This window comes from Sinocyclocheilus rhinocerous, unplaced genomic scaffold (assembly GCF_001515625.1).
Source record: "Sinocyclocheilus rhinocerous isolate Xijiao unplaced genomic scaffold, SAMN03320098_v1.1 scaffold714, whole genome shotgun sequence".
Classification (NCBI taxonomy): Eukaryota; Metazoa; Chordata; class Actinopteri; order Cypriniformes; family Cyprinidae; genus Sinocyclocheilus; species Sinocyclocheilus rhinocerous.
The window spans coordinates 92,050-113,811 of NW_015646165.1; the positions used below are offsets into that span (position 1 = coordinate 92,050).

The 21,762-nt window shown below is 34.7% G+C and overlaps 1 protein-coding gene and 1 long non-coding RNA gene across 3 annotated transcripts in view; one reads left to right on the top strand and one right to left on the bottom strand.

Annotated features, from left to right (window-relative positions):
* Positions 1 to 17,937, bottom strand: part of LOC107706959 (von Willebrand factor A domain-containing protein 5B1-like) — a 33,332-nt gene extending 15,395 nt beyond the window's left edge. Inside the window, exons 1-11 of the mRNA XM_016510811.1 lie at positions 17,731 to 17,937; positions 16,533 to 16,691; positions 15,362 to 15,581; positions 14,294 to 14,442; positions 13,647 to 13,778; positions 11,742 to 11,866; positions 8,920 to 9,096; positions 5,888 to 5,998; positions 4,852 to 5,054; positions 3,717 to 3,745; positions 3,110 to 3,179 (exon numbers count right to left, since the gene is read on the bottom strand). Coding sequence (XP_016366297.1) covers positions 3,110 to 3,179; positions 3,717 to 3,745; positions 4,852 to 5,054; positions 5,888 to 5,998; positions 8,920 to 9,096; positions 11,742 to 11,866; positions 13,647 to 13,778; positions 14,294 to 14,442; positions 15,362 to 15,581; positions 16,533 to 16,691; positions 17,731 to 17,869 — 1,514 coding nt within the window. The 5' untranslated portion in view covers positions 17,870 to 17,937. The remainder of the gene's footprint in view (positions 1 to 3,109; positions 3,180 to 3,716; positions 3,746 to 4,851; positions 5,055 to 5,887; positions 5,999 to 8,919; positions 9,097 to 11,741; positions 11,867 to 13,646; positions 13,779 to 14,293; positions 14,443 to 15,361; positions 15,582 to 16,532; positions 16,692 to 17,730) is intronic.
* On the top strand, positions 354 to 1,517 carry LOC107706983 (uncharacterized). Of its 2 annotated transcripts, XR_001636206.1 has the most exons (4): positions 354 to 611; positions 956 to 1,059; positions 1,163 to 1,218; positions 1,414 to 1,517. It is a non-coding gene; the product is annotated as an uncharacterized LOC107706983 (long non-coding RNA). The 2 variants fall into 2 exon arrangements; XR_001636205.1 differs by lacking the exon at positions 354 to 611 and having other exon boundaries at positions 762 to 1,059.
* Positions 17,938 to 21,762: the final 3,825 nt, after the last annotated feature.

The window sequence follows — 21,762 nt, forward strand, 5'->3', positions numbered from 1 at the left end:
CTAATATATATTTCTGAAATTCCCACAAGGATTTCAACATCATATATGAAAAAAAAAAAAACTTGCGTTTACTTGTTTAAATTCAAACAACCCACTGACTAAACCTGATTGGTTCCAGAGCCATTGAACGGCTCTGATTGGTTCGTATGATAATGAGCTCACCCCAGAGAGCTTCGTATATAAAATATGATGTGCGTGCAAACGTCTCTTGAATGTGAATATAAGTCTAAATTTAAACAGTATTATATAGAGCGGTCACCGATCGTGTCTCTTTAGGGCACTTGGAGGAAACCACGCAATTCATATGGATTACTTTGCCGATGTTTTTTTGAGATTTCAACTTTTTGAAACATGAACATCTTTGGTGAATCTTCTTTCATCGGAGGGACATAAATCTCTCAGATTTTTATTAAAATATCTCAGCTTTTCTTTTGAAGATGAACGAAAGTCTTAGATGGTTTGGAGCATCTTAAGGGTGAGTGATGACAGAATTCAAATTGTTTTGGGGGAACTATGAAATTAATTAGAAAATATAGCGGTATGTTCTTATTTTTACCAGCTTCTGCAAGCGCGTATGGCGTCTGGCTTTTGGAACCTCACTGTGACTTCAGGTAAGATTTAATTAACGTTATTTGTCTGTGCCAGTCGTGTTTTTGACACATGCATTGGCAGAAAAAAATAAATAAAATAAAATTAGTCATTATAACATGTACAACATTAACATTCTTTTATTTGCAAAATGAAGTTGTGCATTTATTTATTTCTGATTTCCTGAACAATTTGGCTTCATTGTAATGAGGTTAATGATCTTTGAAAAACCATGATTATGAACATACAATTACTTTGTCTTGAGCTGATTAGCCAACTGTGGTAGTGTTCGTTGATTGGTGTTTATATTTGTTCAAGCTTGACAACCTTATCGCCTTTATTTTCTAATATATATTTCTCATTACAGATAAGAACAAAGATTAAATTGTAAGAAGGGTTGCTTATATGAGAGCATACAGTACATCTGAAACTGCTGAGGCTGGGAAGGCTTTTGACTATATTACCGACCAGGTACATTGTTCTCAGCGTACTGTCATTCTTAAAAAGAAAACAAATCATCAATCATCATTTGCTTTTGTGTGTGTGTGAAATATTAACATTTGTTGTTTTTCAGATCAGCTGCTATAGAAGACAAACTGAAATCTGAGTGCAGAGACAAGCAAAGGAATAGTAAGTATATTTTCATGTTGTATCACCTCTGTTATAGAGATTTTTGAATCAGGCCTAATGGAGGGTGATTTGGTCAATCTTGAAAGAAAAATGTTAGCAATGTGTCCATTCCAGCTGGCTAATTTGTGCTTGCTTTCAGTCATTCATGTAAAAATCTGTTATTTAATTTTGTTTCTGTTTTGTTTTTTTCTAAAGCTGCAAGGCTCTGGTGCAAAATATTGTATGCCAGGAGTCAGGACGACTAGGCTGTGCCCAGGTCTCCAGAACCTGCGACGACGCTCAGCTCCATCAGCCCTCCATCTGCGCCTTCTTAAAGTTGTTTCAAAATAATACATTTAATATGCACTTAGTATAGTATAATTTAAATATAGTAAGTATGTCTGAAAAAGCACAATTTAAATATATTTCTTTTTCACCTGGGTTAGCATGTTGCAAAGCTAACAACACAATATTCTAATGAGTATAAATTACATAAACTAATAAAAAACAAAAAATACTACATACAAGTATTGGGTACAACAGTCCATTTTTCATTAGATTGTATTATTTTTTAAATAAATCTATATTTCTATATTTTCCATAATAAACAAGATGTAAGTAAATATATACTCAAAGGGATAGTTCACCCAAAAATTATATTTCTGTCATTAATTACTCACCCTCCTTCATTCATCTTTGGAACACAAATGAAGATATTTTTGATGAAATCCAAAATCTTTCTGACCCTCCATAGACAGCAAGGGAACGTCTCGGTTACGTATGTAACCCTCGTTCCCTGAAGGAGGGAACGGAGACGTCACGTCGGATGACCGACGAATTGGGATCTCGCTTAGAGGGACCAATCTACTTCGAGTGTAAACTAAACGAGCGTAGTAAGGACATTGTTAAAATAGTCCATGTGACATCAGTGGTTCAACCGTAATGTTATGAGGCTACAAGAATACTTTATGTGCGCAAAGAAAACTAAAATAATGACTTTATTCAACAATTCTTCTCTTCCGTGTCAGTCTCTGCCACCATTAATTTGTGTTTCGAAGATGAACGAATTAGTCTTACAGGTTTGGAACGACATGAGGGTGAGTAATTAATGACAGAATTAAAATTTTTGGGTGAACTGTCCCTTTAATATACAGTACATCAATGAAACAAAATTACTACGTACCAGTACTGGGTACAACAGTCCCTTTATCATTACACTTTTTATTCCTAATAAATTTTTTCCCCCTATTTCTATTCATAATGAGCTATATATAAGTAAATATATAATAAATTTAAACAAATACTGAAATAAAATACTACATATTAGTTTTAGGTACTACATCTATTTTTCATTAGACTTTAAAAAAACTACATTTTATATAATATCTAATATAAAAATACATAAAAATAAATTACTACATATGAGTATTGGGTACAATATAGTCAATTTTCATTTCATTTTTTTAATACATTTATTTATGCATTTCTAAGTGTGTAAGTATATATATGATAAATATACATAAATACAAATAAAACCGTTAAATATAAATAAATACAAAATAAAACAATTTTCTTGATTCTTGACTGTGAATGATTTCAGTGACCTTGTCCCAATGCATTCTTAGATTTTCTTTACAATTTGGCCAAAAAAGTCTTAAACCAGAAAAAAAAAATGCTTTTAGCAATGCAAGCTTAATTTTTCATGTCATTGTATTCTGCGATGTGCACAACATCAGTAAAATGTCGCCACTGATGCTAATTTCAGGCATGAAGATATGCTGTCTTACTACAGTGCCTATGATGCATTAAAATGCTGTCTAGGTAGGCAGCTCACTAGCTGATATATTGAAGTTATATTTGAGATTTCTACAATCTCTAGATTTGAGCTAGTAAAACATACCAGCTCTAATACACAGTATCTGAAGACAAACAGTAGTAATTGACGATGAGACGATTGACACCTTCAGTGTAGGCAGCAACATCTGCGTGCGAGATATGAGAGAACAGGGAACACATCTGTCCATTTACTAAAGTGTGGATGGGCAATCAGATCAGCTTGCTGAGAAAGATTCTTCCCTAACGAGCAAAGAAAGCCGAGTCGTGTCCTCACAGCAGAGAAAAGGAGTGCAGCAAGACTCATTTGTGATTGTTCACGATCGTCTGTGGAGGGCAAGTGCTGTTTAAGGCAGTAAATTACACCACAGCTTCACTTCCCAGCCATCGCGTGTCTATTGTACTGCAGGAACGGCCGTTAAAACCCACAGGTTCTTCCATTCATTAGAAAGAAAGCTATTGTAGCATCTGTTCTAGGAGGACGGGGAAGAAAAGAAGTGCTTCTCTGAGGTGAACGTCTCGGCAGGTGATAAATTGACTGGAAGCCTCGCGGAAGCAGCAGAGTGCGGAAACAAAGCCTGTGATAACAGCCGCTTTATGGCTATTGTGGATCTAAAAGGATTAGACGGAGAGACAACAATTTACTGTTTCTAGCGGCTGTGCTGATCGGATTATGATCTGATTACCTGCATTCTGCAGCTCTGTATCCTTGAACCTCGGATATTAAAGGATTTGTTCACCCAAAAATTAAAGTTTTGAATTATGACTCATTTAATCAACAAATCGTTCCAAAACCTTATGGCTTTTATACGTGGAAAATAAAATAGGATATTTTTAAAACTGTTCAAGCTGCTCTTTTCCATATAAATGATAACATATTGTGATCAGGGGCTGGTAAGCACTAAACAGGCACCATATTAATCCATATATATTAATGTGTGATTTGAGCACTATATTCCAAGTTGTGATACTGCATGCTATTCAATATGATCTATTATTATCTGTTTAGCATATTCTGCAGAGCTGGTTCACACAAAACTGATTATTCTGTCATCATTCACTCACCCTTTATTGTCAATATTCAACTTACATAGTGCAAATTCTCCAGTTTCATGTATGTCCTTAAGTATATTTTGGGGAATAATTGTAAATCTATCAAAAAAACATTTAAATTGAGTCACAGTTCGGATCTGATCTGATTTAGGGTTCACAATCAGTGCTGTTATTATCTAAAACTACAACTAGTTTTTAGAAATTGAAATAAAGCTGAATAAATAAATATTAGATGCAAAACTTAAACTTATACTATACAAAACTTAAAACTTATTCTGAAATAAAATAAGTTTGTTAAAGTACAACAATGACCAAAACTGAAATAAATAAAGCTAAACAGAATTTTTTTTAAAAACATAAAAACGACAAAAGCACATAAAGTTACTAAACCTTCAAATAAAATAAAAATAAAAATAAATCTAATTCTAGATATAAATAATTACTATAATTGCACATAAATAAACAAACAAAAAAAAATAGGATTCCAATCTTTCCAATTCCAAATGTCCTAAAATGTACCAAATGTTTAGATTAATACATTAGCACAACCTTTTAATTAAACAGTATAATCATGTTTGATAAACACAAACACAGATTAAAATGCAACAGCACATTATACAGTAGAGCATGGCGCTAGCAACACCGAGGTCATGGGTTCGATTCCCAGGGAATGCATGAACTGATCAAATGTACACTTTAAATGCAATGTAACTTGCTTTGGATAAAAGCATCTGCCAAATGCATGAATGTGAATGTACAAACACTGACCTGGTGAACCTAGCGTGGCTGCGGAGCAACTCAATAACTTTCCCCGTGTTACTGACGGCTCCGTCGGTCAGGAGGAAGAGCAGGCGAGGATGACCTCTCTGCATGGGCTGACGTAGGATCCAGTTGAGAGGAGCCAGTATGTTTGTGCCACCCATGTCAGCGCGGATCTTCTTCACATGCTCACAAGCCAACGCCAAGCTCTCCTGTGAAATACATGAGGTTTGTTAACAATTTTGCAAAAAAGGATAATCAGTATTTTTATCTTGTTTTGAGTTTTGCCAGATCTACCATATCTAAATATATTTAAAACAAGATATATTTACTTGAGAAACAAAAATGTTTAAGATAAGACAATACTTTATTATATATATATATATATATATATATAATTCTTTATAGTCCACTGTCAAACCTTTTCAAAAACCTTCAAAAATCTAGTGAAAAAAAAATTTCACTAGATTTATGCTTAAAAGAAAAAAAAAACTATTTGCTACAGAGATAAAGAAAAAAAAAACCTGCACTGTCTTTTCTAGTGCAAATATCTAAACATTCTTAAATCAAGATACATTTACTTCAGAATCAAAATAACAAAATTAAGTGACTTTATGCTTGAAACAAGAAAAAACATCTTCCAATAGACTAAGAAAAATAAACATGCTGCTTATTAATTTTATTTTTCTTATCCCACTGGCAGATTGTTTTTTTTTTTTATTGTTTTAAGCATAAAGTCACTTCATTTTGCTACATTTTTCAGAAAACAAGACTTAATAATTTTAAGTAAATTGTCTACAAGTAAATATATCTTGATTTATGAATATTTAGATATTTGTACTGGAAAACAACACAGAATAATTTTTTGCAGTGCACTGATTAAGCAGTGTTTTTATAAATGATGTACCCAGTACGAAACTTTACTGGAAGTTCATTCTATAAACCCAGACCTTTTCCACTGGAAAACACAAGCACTGATCCTCTGGATAGTAACTGCTGATCTAATGAGGGCAGTGAGTGTGGACGCTGACTGCGGGTGACTAACCTCGTTGTAGCTCTGGCTGGTGACAAATAGCGTTTTGAACTTAGATCCGAAGCCCACTATGTTGAATAAGCATGCTGGGAAAAGACTTTTCAGAATCACGACCATTGCGTCCTGTGAACGCACAAAAAAGGAAGAGGTCAACGTGAATGATTCTGCATTACTTATTTAAAAAATATGTATATTATATAAATATAAATATTTATCAATATATTACTATTTAAAAACATATACATTTAAATACAGCTGTATTTCTCATTACTCATCCACAAAAATATTAAGCAGCAAAAAAGGTTTTCAGCATTGATGAGAACCAGTAACAACTGATAATAATTATTAAATATTTTAATCATTATAAAAATCTTATCTTATAAAAATATATATTTTACACGTAACGTAAATAAAAAATTATTTAATAAACATTTTATTTTTATTTTTAAATATTTTGTATAAGTGATTTGTAATGTACTTTGTTCATGTGTTTATATTTAGGTGCTTATATACACACTGAGTTTACATCATTCATTGCATTTGACACACATTTGGCATTAACAGAGATTACAGTCATTTGCCATTTAACATTGCTTCTTATGTAAAGCAACTCTCATTAACCTAATTACAGGGTTAAGTGCCGTAACCATTATAGACACTGAGGGTGACCTGGTTCCCCAAATGTTTGGATGAGTGGTCGATCGCTAATGGCATTTCAACTGTGTCACCCTTGCTTGGATTGAACCAACAATCTTTGGTAGCAGACCTGGAGCCATTAGACAACAGTGTAGCAGCGCTCACTGAACACCACAATTATACTGGTCAGACATCCATTCTGTCTCATCTAAAGTAGAGATATCATTTATAATGCTGCTTCTCGACAGATTCACAGCAGGTACAGCGGCGAGTAATTAGCATGAGGTTATAATTAAGTTTGTAAATATGAATGAGATATGAAGAAGAGTTCTAGCATTTTCACAGTTTTCACAATGATATGGTCTGAATTAATTAAGAAACTAATCACCAGTTTTGTCTTAATAAAAAAACAAGTCTATCTTCACCAAACACTTCCACACAAATTCAAACAGAACTTGACACACAATGAGAAAAGATACTTAGTAATTAAAGGGATAGTTCAACCAAAAATTATTATTAAAAAAACGTTTTTGGTTTGTTTTTCTGTGGAAGCAAATCTGGAAAAAAAAATAGATAAATAAATATATTTTCCCCATGCAATTACAAAGAATAGTGGCTTTCAAGCTTCTCAAATGCTCAAAACAACCATAAAGTATAATAATTTACTGAAAAAGAGTTATGTCTTTTGAGTCAGATACAAAATGTATCTGAATGATTCATTCACGGATTGCACTGATTCAGTTCTTGAGGTCAACTCACTAAATAATGATTTAAAGGTACAGTTCACACAAAAATGAAAATTTAATGAAATTTTACTCACTCACTGGAGGAAGCGTTATTATAGATTATGGATTCGTATTTTGTCCAGAAGTGACAGTTTAAAGTTAAAATTCCTTAACGATGGATTTGTTTCTTACAAACATGCAGCTTTTCACTTCACAAGATGTTAACTGATGGACTGGAGTCATGTGGATTACTTGTGGATTATTGTGATGTTTTTATCAGCTGTTTGGACTCTCATTCTGACGGCACCCATTCACTGCAGAGGATCCATTGGTGAACATGTAATGCTAAATTTCTCCAAATCTGTTCAGATGAAGAAACAAACTCATCTACGTCTTGGATGGGCTAAAGGCGAGTACATTTTCAGCATATTTTCTTTTTTGGTAAATGCATAGATTATAAATGTCTGTACTGTCACTTTTGATCAATTTAATGCATCCTTTCTATATGAAAGTATTAATGTCTTCCTAAAAATTTTAACTGATCCCAGACTTTTTGATCGGTAGTGTATTTACTCTAAAACAGTTAGATACAACATGTTTATGCAAAGGTTAAAAATTAAGGCATGTTTCTCACACTTTTTATTTATCTTTATAAGCCACCCAAAAGCCATATGGGGCCTTAAGTGAACATTTTAGAATGACGATACAAACAAATCACTGAAGTTTTCACCCTGTTCAGTGAAACATATTCAACTGATTTTGCTACTCGGAGAAGTTTAATTCAGTGACTCTATTAAAACATCTCTGTCTTAACGCACGCATTGTGAGAACAAGAAAGTTGCAAGTCACAAAACAATAAAGTGTTCTGAAACATGATGGTTTAAAAACATAATGGACGAAAAAGTGCATTAAAATTACTTAAAATTCACAATCTTGTTCAATTTAAGATCTTCGGCAAAATCATTATGAATACTTTGTGAATATTAAATATATTGCCCATCCAGCCCCGCCTATTGTTTAGATCTGTTTTGGAGTGTTTTCTCTTGTAAGCGGTGCTTGATCTGTGCATCTTTCTCTCCTGATTCAGATGAGACCACTTTTTTTCACTGAATCAATATTGTGGATAGAGGACTCATATTTTAGCCAGTGGTAACAGTTTAAAGTTAAAAAACGTCTTAATTTGTTTCTGACAAACACGCAGCTTTTCACTTCACAAGACATTAACTGATGGACTAGAGTTGTGTGGATTACTTGTGGATTATTGTGATGTTTTTATCAGCTGTTTGGACTCTCATTCTGACGGCACCCATTCACTGCAGAGAAGTGATGTAATGCTACATTTCTCCAAATCTTTTCTGATGAGGAAACAAACTCATCTACGTCTTGGATGACCTGAGGGTGACTACATTTTAAGTGATTTTTTGGGTGAACTCTCCAACTCCCATAAACTGCATAAAAGCATCCAATCAGACTGAAACTGCTGAACACACGTGGGCGATCCGTCTCATCGTTAAATAAGCACTGCTGTGTGTATATAAAAACCCATTTCCATTAATGGTTATTAACACGACTGAAGCACTTTGTGGTTTTAAACTGCAGAATAAATTAGGATGTCATCAAAAGTTAATGAGCATTGGGAGTGAGGGGCAGATTTAGTTTAACACAGAAACACAAGCATCCTACCTTAACTCGATTGATGTTGACCCCACTCATGCTTCCACTGCGGTCAATGAGGAAGATGAATTCCCCCTGGATGCTCCGCAGGTCAGAGGTCGTTGAACTGAGGTTTGGGCAGAAGTTCAGCATGACCACGGGGTTGTGGAGGATGTCTTTATGGAGCCTCTTCCGAATGATGTCCACCTACACACCACACATCAGCCAGTGAAAGAGCCATTATTGAAGGCGATAATAAAAAAGCTGGTGAATCTCACAAAAACATGTCACATTAAAACAACAAAATCAAAATTACAAAAAAAACATAATAAGAAGTTACATTTTTTCATAAACAAAATAAAGCCATTTTTAGGAACTTTAAGAGATTGGTTGCATATTATTTCTGCATCATTCTCATACAATTGAGCACATTTTATACATTTTTTATTTAAAACAACAAAGTACAGCAAATCAAATACATTTTAGAACTGAAATATATCATATAACTTTTTTATAATAGTATACCTTATAGATAGCAATACATATGATGGCAATTTAATGAAAAAATGTGCATAATTGTCATAAAAATGTCAAATAGTAATTTTTGGCATATTTTACATATTATTATTATATACTCACAATAAAATATGTTCGGTATATATAGAAATAATATGCAAAATATATATATATATATGTGTATATATACTATACATATAAATATATATACTATATATGTATAGTATTTCATTTAGTTTATGTGTGTTTATGTTTGTGTGTGTGTGTGTGTGTGTGTGTGTGTGTGTAAATTTCTGTTTTTTTATATAATATGCATAAATGACTGTGTGTGTGTGTGTGTGTGTGTGTGTGTGTATATATATGCAAACTCTTCAATGAAAGGTTAAGATTTCATCGTAAGGTTGGAAGTGTGTGTGAAATGTTTCGAATCCTGTGCACTTGACAGAGTTCAAGCTCATCGGAGGGATGCCAATTAGCCTATTGTGAACTGCTCTGAAGAAAGAATCTTAAATTAGTGATGTATTTCAACCACTTTACGTCACGGTTCAATTAGTTAGTTCATTGTACATTAAATTACTTCTCAGAAATCTGCTGTTTCCCTGGCTCGCTTTGCTGGAAATAGCTTTCTTCTACATACACACAAGTCTTCTATAAAATGTCTTGTATAAAACTGAGCACAAATATTGCCCTTTCTATTCTATTTTCCAAATTCAGATTCAGATAGTATTACTGTCAGCTACCTGATTATTGTATGGGGGAAAAAATTTACCAGAACATTCATCAAAATTTCTCCTTTTGTGTTCAAAAGGAGAAAGTAAGTCATATGGGAATAACATGTGGGTGAATAAATGATCATTTTCATTTCTGTTATTCAGTATCATTCCGCTCAAGTCAGCAAATGATTGATAGCGCTAGATATTCATAAGCATGTGAAACTATGAGCCAAGATCATAATTTTGAAAATCTTTTATGGTTCACGGATTCCCCTCTCGTGCTCTAAAGATTTAATTAAAGGAGCACACATCCCAAAGGAGGTGAAGTTAACTCTTATTTCGCTGCACGGTAGGTAGAAACACTATGGACTCAGCCGAAGACCTTTGACGGTTTCCATAGAAACGTCTATTCGCTGCAGATGATTTTAGGGCTGAATGTTCTCTCCCTCCTGTTGAGGAAAAGCACTCACTTAAGGATGCAACTGAAGCTTTGCGCTGCTAAGAAACATGGATCTGTGCTGACATTCCCACTTAATGTAACTACCTCCTGAAGCGACAATTAGCAAGAACTGTCAAGTGATTTTGCATTAAATAGGTAACCTAACTAAATTTGATTTCACACTTGATTTTCAGTATGAGTGTCATTAGGCTTGATCTAACAGCTTGGTGTTAAAAACCCTGAATATTTTAGAGAGTGACTGGAGTCTCAGACAAAGGGGTGCATGGAAAAGTTCAGAAAGAATATATAAACTACCATTTAAAACTTTGCGGTCAGTAAAATTTATTTTTTTTAAAAAACTTTTATTTAGCAAGAATGCATTAAAGTTATCAATACTGACCGTAAAGACATTCATAATATTACAATAGATTTTTATTTTAAGTAAATGCTGTTCTTTTGAACTTTCTATAAACAAAATAAAATGACTACTGAAAATTCAGCTTTGCATCACAGGAATTGATTAAATTGTAATAATATTTCACAATATTACTGTTTTTTTTACTGTATTTATGATCAAACGAATGAGCATAAAATACTTCTTACCAACCCCAAACTTTTGAATGGTGCAAATATATATATAAAAAAAATAAAATAAATTAAAAGTTACTGAATATATATTCATTAAATAAATATATAAACAATATGTTATTAATAATTACATTTATCGATATTAATATTGTTCAAATAAGTCACAATTTACTGAATTTGACTGGATGGAAATAATTAAATCACAGTTTTATCTTTTTTTTTTCTAGGTTTATACATCTAAAAGAACTTCCTTGTTCATAACACTTTTTAGTACTTCTTGTCAGTGAACAAAATCATTCCATGAAAAAATCTTAATCTGTTATATTACATGCTGGTTTGCTTCTGAACTTCTCAGTCACAAAAACACATCTTGAGAACATTATTTCAAACAATCACCACTTCCTGTGCAGTTTATGATCCTGGCTGCAAAATAATAATTTTTGCTAGACTTTACCAATTATGTGTAGTTTGAAAAAGTAGCACAAAAGCGTCATAGTGTTGTACTACTTGTTTTGATATTTTTTGTCCTTGTACGGCCTACTCCATCTGTATTTATTATGTCTGTTTTCTGTATTCCCTCATTCACCCTCACTCACTGTCTTTTCATTACTGCAGTCCTTCTTCGTGGCCTTTATATAGTCGCTACGGCCTTTCAGATGCTCATCGTATTCCTCCGGCGTCATGTCTCCGTCTTCGATGAGAACGTGTGGCAGATGGGGCTCTACACAAAGAAAAGAAGAATTACTATCTCAGTCTGTACAGTATTAAAACCTCTCCGTGTGGAGGCACAACAGTGAATTATGACAGCAGACAATGAGATGCATTACTGCCAGACATGAAGGACTCCCACAGTGGCGGTATTTCTTAAAAACAGCAGCTGTATTAGACACAGAGTGCGTTGGCACCATCAATACGGCTGAACGTTTGCCCCTTTGACTCGGCTCCCCTATCAATTCAATTGCACAATACTGGCCTTGGGTCACTTGCAGAGTAAGGCAATCTTATGCGGCAGCTTATGAGGCATTGAGGGATTCATTTATGCCTCTCTGACGCCGGTGGAGGTCGAGGTGCATGATGGGGTGGCTGAAGAAATATAGAGCTCAACTAAACAGTGCTTATAGAGCGAGAAATTATGTTATATGGCTGTGGACCTGGGAATGATGTTTTAATAGCCTATGATTTAATAAAGTGCCTCTTGTTTGGACAAGCTTTCAGGCACATGGAGAGATTAGCACTGACTTGTTCTGAAAGGCCGACTCTATTGTCCAGTTAGCACAGGTCAGATTGGCTGTGATCTTGTTTGTCTGTCCATGTGGGGACCAAATGGCCTGACAAAAAACAGCATTGTTGGGAAGATCCACAAAGAAAACGACGTTTCACAATCTTTTTCGAGGCAGCATAAATGCAAGCCAATAACTGGTGTTCACTATATTTTCAACAACATTATCCTAAACAAATTAAACATACATATTTAATTGTATTTATTTATTTTTGCATATTTACTGCATGTCATATGAACAACCAGTCAGTAACTACTCTGATTTAATTCTCAAAGTTAGCTGTAAACTTTTTGTTTTACTTACACTTTTGATTCATTAAAAGAACCAGCTCATAAGAGTCATTCATTCAGGAACCACACTACACTGGTTGCGCTGTCTGTTTTTGATTCACTAAAAACAACCAACTCAGATTCTATTGTTTACGAATGAGACTACTGTAGTTGCACTGTACTGTGTTCACTATGATTCACTAAAAGAACTGGATCATAAGAGACATTTGTTTGGGAACCAGACTACACTGGTTATGCTGCGTGTTTTTGATTCACAAAAAAAAAAATACCATACAAGAGTCATTCATTTGGGAGACGGATCACACTGGTTGCTCTGAAATTTTTTGGATTCAATACAAAGAATCAATCATTTGTTCAGGAATTGGACTACACTGGTTACGCTGTATGTTTCTGATTCACTAAAAGTACCAGCTCACAAGAATCATTCTTTTGGGAGTCGGACTACACTGGTTGTGCTTTATGTTATTGATTCACTGAAAAAGAACGGGGTCATAAGAGTCATTTGATCAGGAAATGGACTACACTATTTTGGATGTATGTTTGTGATTCACTTAAAAAGGTTTATAAGAGTCATTCCTTCAGGAATCTGACTACACAGTCTGCGCTGAAAATGTTTGATTCACTAAATCATTTTATAAGAGTCATGCGTTCGGAAGTCGGACCTCATTGGTTGTGCTGTACATTTTTGATTGACTAAAAAGAACCAGTTTATAAGAATCATTCGTTGAGGAGTCAGACTACACGGGTCATGCTGTATGTTTTTGATTCACTAAAAAAGAACCAATTCAGAGCCAATTGTTCAAGAATCAGACTACACTGTTTACGCTGTATGTTTTTGATTCACTAAAAGGAACCGGCTCGTCATTGTTTCGTGCTGCATTTTCAGATCATGATAAACAGTATAATTATTGTATTTATGTTTGCTACACACCACTAGGGTAGATCAGTATCTCCACAGGGCAGTCGTAGGTGTACTTGTCTGCCAGCGTGACCACAATGCTGGTGGCAGAGTGAGCCGAGGGGTCAGCGTCTGCACGGATGGCATGTGAGGGGCTTTCCACACCTGCACAAAGAAACTTCTAAAGCATCTAAAATAAGCAGGAGCAACAGACATTAGACCACATTTGAGGACTAAAACCTTCTGCAACTCCAGCAAGAATATGAACACTGCAAAACAACTAGTGTCCAATAATACAACTAAGCTATCAACGCATCAAACATCATTTGGGTACGCCTCCCAACTGAAATAACCAGCATATGCTGCATTTTACAATTTTTGCATTTGGCAGGCACTTTTATCCAATGCAACCTGCAGTGTATTTAAGATATACATGTTATCAGTATGAAAAGTCAGCACCTCAAACTATTAACATATCAAACATCATGTAAGCTATAGAAGGTTATCTGAATATATTTGACATTTATGCATTTGCTAGACATTTTAATCCAAATAAATCATTACATTTTACATGCATTTATATTTATTTGCGTGTAAATAAATCATAAATCCCATGATCAGGGTTATAATATTAAATTCTAAAATACTACGTTCTCATGCAAGAGGATGGAGGAACTGACCTGCCAGTAAATACGGTCCTCTGATCTCAAGATGGAAATTAAACTCATAGTCAATGGAGTTGATGGTCTCTTCCTCCAACATAGCAGCCAAACACACACCTGAGGCCGTCTGCTCATGGGCTCCCACTGAACAATGATGCTGATCCCTCCTGAGACAAATCAGCAGGTAGAGAGTCAAACTTCATTTTTACCAGTATGATATGAAGTCAGTGGGGTCTGATGTTGTTTAATTTCCAATTTCCATGTTTAAAAAATTTAGTAAATTTAGTTTAGTAAAAATTCTGTATGCAAATGAATGCAAGAAGGAAGACCAGTCGCAATTCAGTATGCAAATATCAGAACGATGTCAGAGATTTGTTATATGAACAACCAATCAGTATGTTTTTGATTCACGAAAGGAGCCAGCTCATAAGAGTCATTCATTTGGGAATCAGACTACACTGTTTGTCCTGTATTTTTTGACCCACTAAAAAAAACTGACTCATAAGAGCCATTTATTCAGGAATTGGACCACACTGGTTGTCCTGTCATTTTTTGATTCACTAAAAAGAACTAAGTTCATAAGAGTCCTTCGTTCGGGAAATGCAATTAAGTATGCAAATATTACACTGATATCAAATATGTCATTGTAGGTCAATGGGAGAGTTTCAAACTTTAATCTTAAATTTCCGCCATTTATTCAGGAATTGGACCACACTGGTTGTCCTGTCATTTTTTGATTCACTAAAAAGAAGTAGTTCATAAGAGTCCTTCGTTCGGGAAATGCAATTAAGTATGCAAATATTACACTGATATCAAATATATCATTGTAGGTCAATGGGAGAGTTTCAAACTTTAATCTTAAATTTCCTAAAAAGTATAACATTTACAAAACATGAAATAGGCAGAGCAGATAAAGCTGAAACTATCTACAAAACACAATATAGACTTTAAATTGGAGACTGTATGTTACAAAGTTCAGGCTGAATGTTTTGGATTTGGAGTTTTAGAACAGACACCAGAATGTTAGAGGATTATAAATACAGTGTTTCCGTGTAAATACTATAATAACACTAATGAATCACACACCTCCTAGCAGTGCTGGGCGAAAATGCCTGCTTCTCTTTGACAGAACGCTGGACTCTTGGAGAGCAGACGGGTGGTGAGGTCACCCGAATTCCCCCTTTAGGGAGTGTGCGGAGCTCAGAGGAGGTGCTGACCAGTATATTAATGGTCTCCAGAGGGGGAATGACCCCCAGACTGACCACCAGCACTGTCCTCTCCTGATCCTCATCCAAAACGATATGTCCTGCAGCAAGAGAATTCATCAGTAAAGCCTCTGAAAGTCAACTTTAACAAAAAGAAAAAACTTAATAAGATGTGTTAAAGGAATAGTTCACCCCAAAAATTTGAATTTGTGTAACATTTACTCACCCTCAGGCCATCCAAGATGTAGATGAGTTTGTTTCTTCATCTGAACAGATTTGGAGAAATTTAGCATTACATCACTTGCTCACCAATGCAGTGAATGGGTGCCGTCAGAATCAGCTGATGAAAACATCACAATAATCCACAAGTAATCCACACATGTCCAGTCCATCAGTTAGCATCTTGTGAAGCAAAAAGATGTGTTTGTAAGAAACAAATCCACAATTAAGGCATTTTCATTTTAAAACTGTCGATAATTCATAATTGCGCTTCTTCCAGCGGAAAAAGTCCATCCTCTGTTTTTCTCTCACATCAAAATCTACTGACATATTTGTTTAGAACTGTTTTGGACTGTTTTCACTTGTAAAGGTTGCTTGATTTATATTTATGCATATTTCTGTTCTGATTCAGACGGGTAGAGGACTCGTATTTTAGCAGAAGCAATGATTTGAAATTGTCTTAACGATGGATTTGTTTCTTACAAACATGCAGCTTTTCACTTCACAAGATGTTAACTGATGGACTGGAGTGGTGTGGATTATTGTGATGTATTTATCATCTGTTTGGACTCTAATTCTGACGGCACCCATTCACTGCAGAGCATCCATTGGTGAGCAAACGATGTAATGCTACGTTTCTCCAAATCTGTTCTGATGAAGAAACAAACTCTTGGATGGCCTGAGGGTGAGTAAATTTTCAGCAAATTTTTGGGTGAACTAATTTTTTAACTGGATTCAACAGACACCATGACAGGCCTTACGTTTAAGCTCTGAATCAGGGATTAGTTACGTAAGATCTTTGATGAGCATTATAAATGAGCATAAAATCTTACCACCTCCGTTCTGCGGGGTTCCATTGGCATTGCAGCAATCAAAGAAACAGTCATCGATTTTCGTTTTATCTTTGACCTGCACGGTTATTATCTGACTGCCAATCATCGCTTCGAACCCAACCACCACGCTGCCCTCATCCAGAGGGTATATAAAGATTCCTGCATGAATCACAGGATTACAGGCAAACACAATAGCGATAGGCGATCTTTCCACAAAGCTAATTTTGCACTTGACAGAAATTAAATCCTTCGTTTTAGTGCTTTCAGGATTGACCAATGCAAAATCCAATCTGTTGGAGTCAATACGACACTGGAGACCGCAGAGCAGCAATCTGCCGGTGACATTTAGACTCCACACAAATAGCTGAGTTTGGCAAAGGAAAGTGTTTCTCTTTCCTTCATGGCATTTTGAAGTATTATTGTGATTATAAAGAGTTTGATGCATTTCATCCCAAATTGCTTTTGAGGATAAGAACCACAATTGTGTTTTTTGTCAAAAGTTGAAGAGGATAAGTGCTTTTGGACAAAATCAATATTTTATGACAAATCTGCAAAAAAATATGTACTGGGCCTGATGATGTATAGCATATTTTAAGAATAAATGTAATTGGTGGATTCAATGACACAGTGGCAAGGGTTAATGCTGAAGTTTAGATTCAATCAATACTACACCCCAAAAAATATTTTGATCTAAATTTAAGATTTATGTATTTGAACTGCAAAATGTCCATCCACTTTAACATAAACTCATAAACTTCATGTAATGCATATTTGACAGTCGTGGCATAGTTTATTAACTATTTGCATCTATTAATCTGTTCATTGTGAAAACAAATTATTCAGTTTAAAGGTATGAACATACAGTTTCAAAATACTGTATAGCTAGCTGTAGAGCAAGCAATATCCAACTAGTTAAAATGTATAAGACTGAAACAAATTTTATTTAATAATGCTAAATATACAGTATAAATCTGGTTATTGTGTATGACTGACAAATATGCATCACATAATGTTTAACAGTTAGTTTATTGGAAAACTGTGTAACCCAGATGGATGGAAATTACATAAATCTTAATTTTAGGCCTAAATCTTTTTTTTTTTTTTTATGTATAATAGTGATGACTTAGGAAGAGCCATTAACGATTGATATCATTTCAGAACTATCAGAAGTAATGCGCCTATTAGACAGCATACTCACCCTCAATAGGGTGATCTTCGATGTTTTCATAGGTCAAGGAGGCTGTCATTGCCAGGGTGTAACCCCTGACACAGGAAGTGATGTCTGAGATGCTGAGAGGCAGAGCACTCCATTTGCTCTTGTTGATCAGGCCCGGCATGATGGTGGTTCTGTCCAGTGCAGCTTCTCACAAGCAGAGAAGGGAGTGAGAGGGGATGTTTCCCTAAAAACCCTAGATAACATTGATACCGTGTTTTACAATATATCTCGCAGAATGCCAATAAATAAATAAATAAATAAATACCTACCTCTTAGGGGCCAGTCTATATTTATTTATAGTTTTGGACACACATTTATTTTTGTGAACAGTGTATAAATGTCCAGATAAAATATCTAAATGAATTATTATTAATTTTTCATTGTGTTTTCTTGTTTTAAGCAATAAAACAAGACATATCTTGCAGAATGTAAACAAATAAATAAATAAACATAATAAACTCATACAGTATATTTATTAACCATGTTTGTTTATTTATTTATTGGCATTCATTTATTGTAAACAATGTCCAGATTGTCCATAAAATTACATTAACATCCTTATAACAAGATGCATTTACTTTAAAAAAAAAATGCATAAAAGACCTATTATTATTATTATTATTATTTTATACTGATTTTCTTGTTTAAGCATGAATCTAACAGAATTTTGTGGTGTTAGTTTAAAAATAAACTTTCCAAATATATTCTCTGGAAACAAGTCACATGCAGTATCTTATGATATTTTGTTTCTCAAGTTAAACTGATCTTATTTTAAGGATGTTTATAAAAAAAATTCAGATTAAGACAGACATAACCACAAATGTATTTTAACACATTAACTTTGGACATGTTCAGCTAAGGTTTGACCAATGAAAATGGCCAAAAACTCATTTCGAACAGTATCTCTATTGTTTTAGCATTTACAACCATACAAACTGAGTGTGTTTGTGCACAAAAAGTGTGCAAATCTGTCCTTCAAATAAATGCCACCTGGTTTGATATTTCATATCTAATGCAGTGACATTCACAAATTTGAAGTGTGGCTCAAGTGTCCAGTATTTCTGTGCCCAATGTAGCTGCACACACATAAAAACAAGTCATTCATATTCACAGACGTCACACATCATAACTCATCACTGCCCTTATGCCTGTCGCTTTAATGAAGAGGAGAAGACAACAGCATTACCCGGATGTCACTATGGTGTCCGAATGAAGACCTCTGACTGGTCCAACCCCCCTCTGCTACAGCATCATCAAAGGGAACAGAAACCTCTGGCACATCAAACACATGTAACAGATGCAGTGCTGATGTCACGACGAGTCAGTTTTTACCTGAGCTCAGCGCACAGAACTTCAGACTACAGGAATACAAAACCAGAACAGTTATATGATACACATCAGCATCTGTGTCTCTCAGTTCCATTAATGATTGTTCCAGAAAAGGCGATTATCATGATGTAATACTCAAATGAACTGGTTTTCAGAGCACAACTGAGATCTCTTTAGTTTTTCAATTGATTCTCTTGGACAGTAATGGAATTGAAATGGAAATCTAATGCGTCACAGATTTCTCTCTTTAGAAAAAGACACCAGTGCTCTCAGTCTAGCATTTCAGAAGAGATCTCTCTGAATCATATCTCAAACTCTGCTCAGATTTGCCAAAATGCTAAGTCACCAAATGAGCTCAATATGAGTTTTTATCCACATTTGTAACCCTGTACTCATATGTTAACAATTGTCTTGTTTGTATCTTTTTATTTCTACTAAGGCATAAGAAGACATATCTGAGATGTTGACAAATAAATCATAACTGAAAACTCCATTAAGCTTCCTGAGGTTTGAACAAGCAGCCTCCGAACAATGAAAATGAGAAAGAATTTGATTTTATGACATATATAAAATATTGCAATTGTTTCTCCTAAACAACAGTGACAATGAAAGACTTCTGTTGAACCTGCGTCTCAGTTTTGTCTGAAAACCACAAAAGAGTTTTGGAAAAGATCTCAAAAATGCCTCACACTGTCTTATAGGTTTACAAAAACCAGAGATTTGAATATGAGCTCACACATTTACTAAAATCTTTCCACAACCGAATTACCTGAGTTATACTGTAGAGTAACATAAAATATTAGCTTGTGATATAATAATATATTATACTCTATCAACAAAAGTGTGGGGTCGTAAGATTTATGGCTTTGAAATAAGTTTATTATACTCAATAAGGCTGCATTGATTTAATAAAAAATGTATTCCTGTGATGCAAAGCTGCCGGTCTTCAGTGTCACATGATCCTTCAGAAATCATTAATATGCTGATTTGATGCTCAAGAAACAAGTCGTGTTCTTATAAGCTTTGTTTAACATTAATATACTTTATATTATTTTGCCATCTCGTTTGAATTAATTATAATGTAACAACATTCTATCAGCTGTCAGCCACTTTAAAAATGGCATCAGGCATTGAAAAGCCCATATCAGTTGACTATTAATGCTATTCGTATGTCACTGTTTATTTTGTCTAATGAATTACAGGAGACACATCTGTGATATGTTTCCCACCTATTTGCTATTACTCAGACAAACACAACTGAGAACTCCATTAAGTCTCTGAGCAAAAAAAAAAAAAGAAAAGAAAATGCAAACTGCATTATCATGCAGCTCAAGACAGATATCAATCCTCTGATTTTCATCTAACTTGTTGAACTTCCACAGTGGCACAGTGTTTTGGAAATTTGACTTGATTCTCAGCCAATTCGGCCTAGATTTATGAGTAACTATTCTCAGAGGACATATATGTTTGAGATTAAACAGATCCCCTTTATCACAGAACAGAAACAGACGCTTTCATCAAGGTGTCCATGGCCATTTAACTCTCTCAGACACAGAGGAACGCCACCCCCTCTCTAATAGATTAGGGTTTGGCACGGTGCCGCGTGACGGGATGAGAGTGGACAGATGAGTGCAATAGATTTCCCCCTCATCACACACGGCAAACCGGTCAAACACTGCCATCATGTGTCCTGAGAGGAGCGGACATTTCAGCACAAAGCAAAGGAGTCAGTCAGTATCATCTTTAAACATGATATAACAGATGCTGAAGTCATGCAGTTAACCAATGATATTAAAACCTTATTAAAAGTCTCTTATGCTCATCTAGGCTGCATGTATTTGATAAAAAATGTGACATATCATTATAATTTAGAATAACTGTTTTTTTATTTAAAATGTAATTTATTCCTGTGATGCCAAGCTGAATTTTCAGCATCATTACTCCAGTCTTCAGAGTCACATGATCATTCAGAAATCATTCTAGTATGCTGATTTGCCGCTAAAGAAACATTTATAACAGATACTGAAGTCATGCAGGCAACCAATGAAAAAAAAAACTCAAAAATAATAACTTCTTATGCTCACCAAGGCTGCATTTATTTGATCAAAATTGTGAAATGTTATTTTAATTTAAAAGAAGTGTTCTCTATAAGAATATAATTTAAAATGACATTTATTCCTGTGATGCAAAGCTGAATTTTCAGTAGCCATTACTCCAGTCTTGTGTATCCTTCAGAAATCATTCTAATATGCCAGTTTGCTGCTGAAGAAACATTTAGTACAGACAATGAAGTCATGCAGGTAAACAATGATGGTAAAACCACACAAATAATCATTTTAATATTTTAAATGACACTGGTAGAGCTGAAAGTGCAAGTTAAGGTCAAAATCAATTTCATTCTTAACAACAATATGATTTTGTTTGTCCTCAGCAAGGAATAAAAATATAATTGTGGTCTTCTTTCATATTCTATCCTACCCCAATTGAGATGAACCCAAAGTGACAGACAATAATCAACCCCAGCCTCCCATCCTCCCGGAGTAGCGGAGTGTGCATCACTCCCAAAGAAACAGACAAATCACCCACACCACACACTCCACGGCTGCCACCACACACACTGCGGGAGACACTGCACAGAAACAACCACCTGTTGATCCCGCATCTCCACCAAACTGACTACAGATG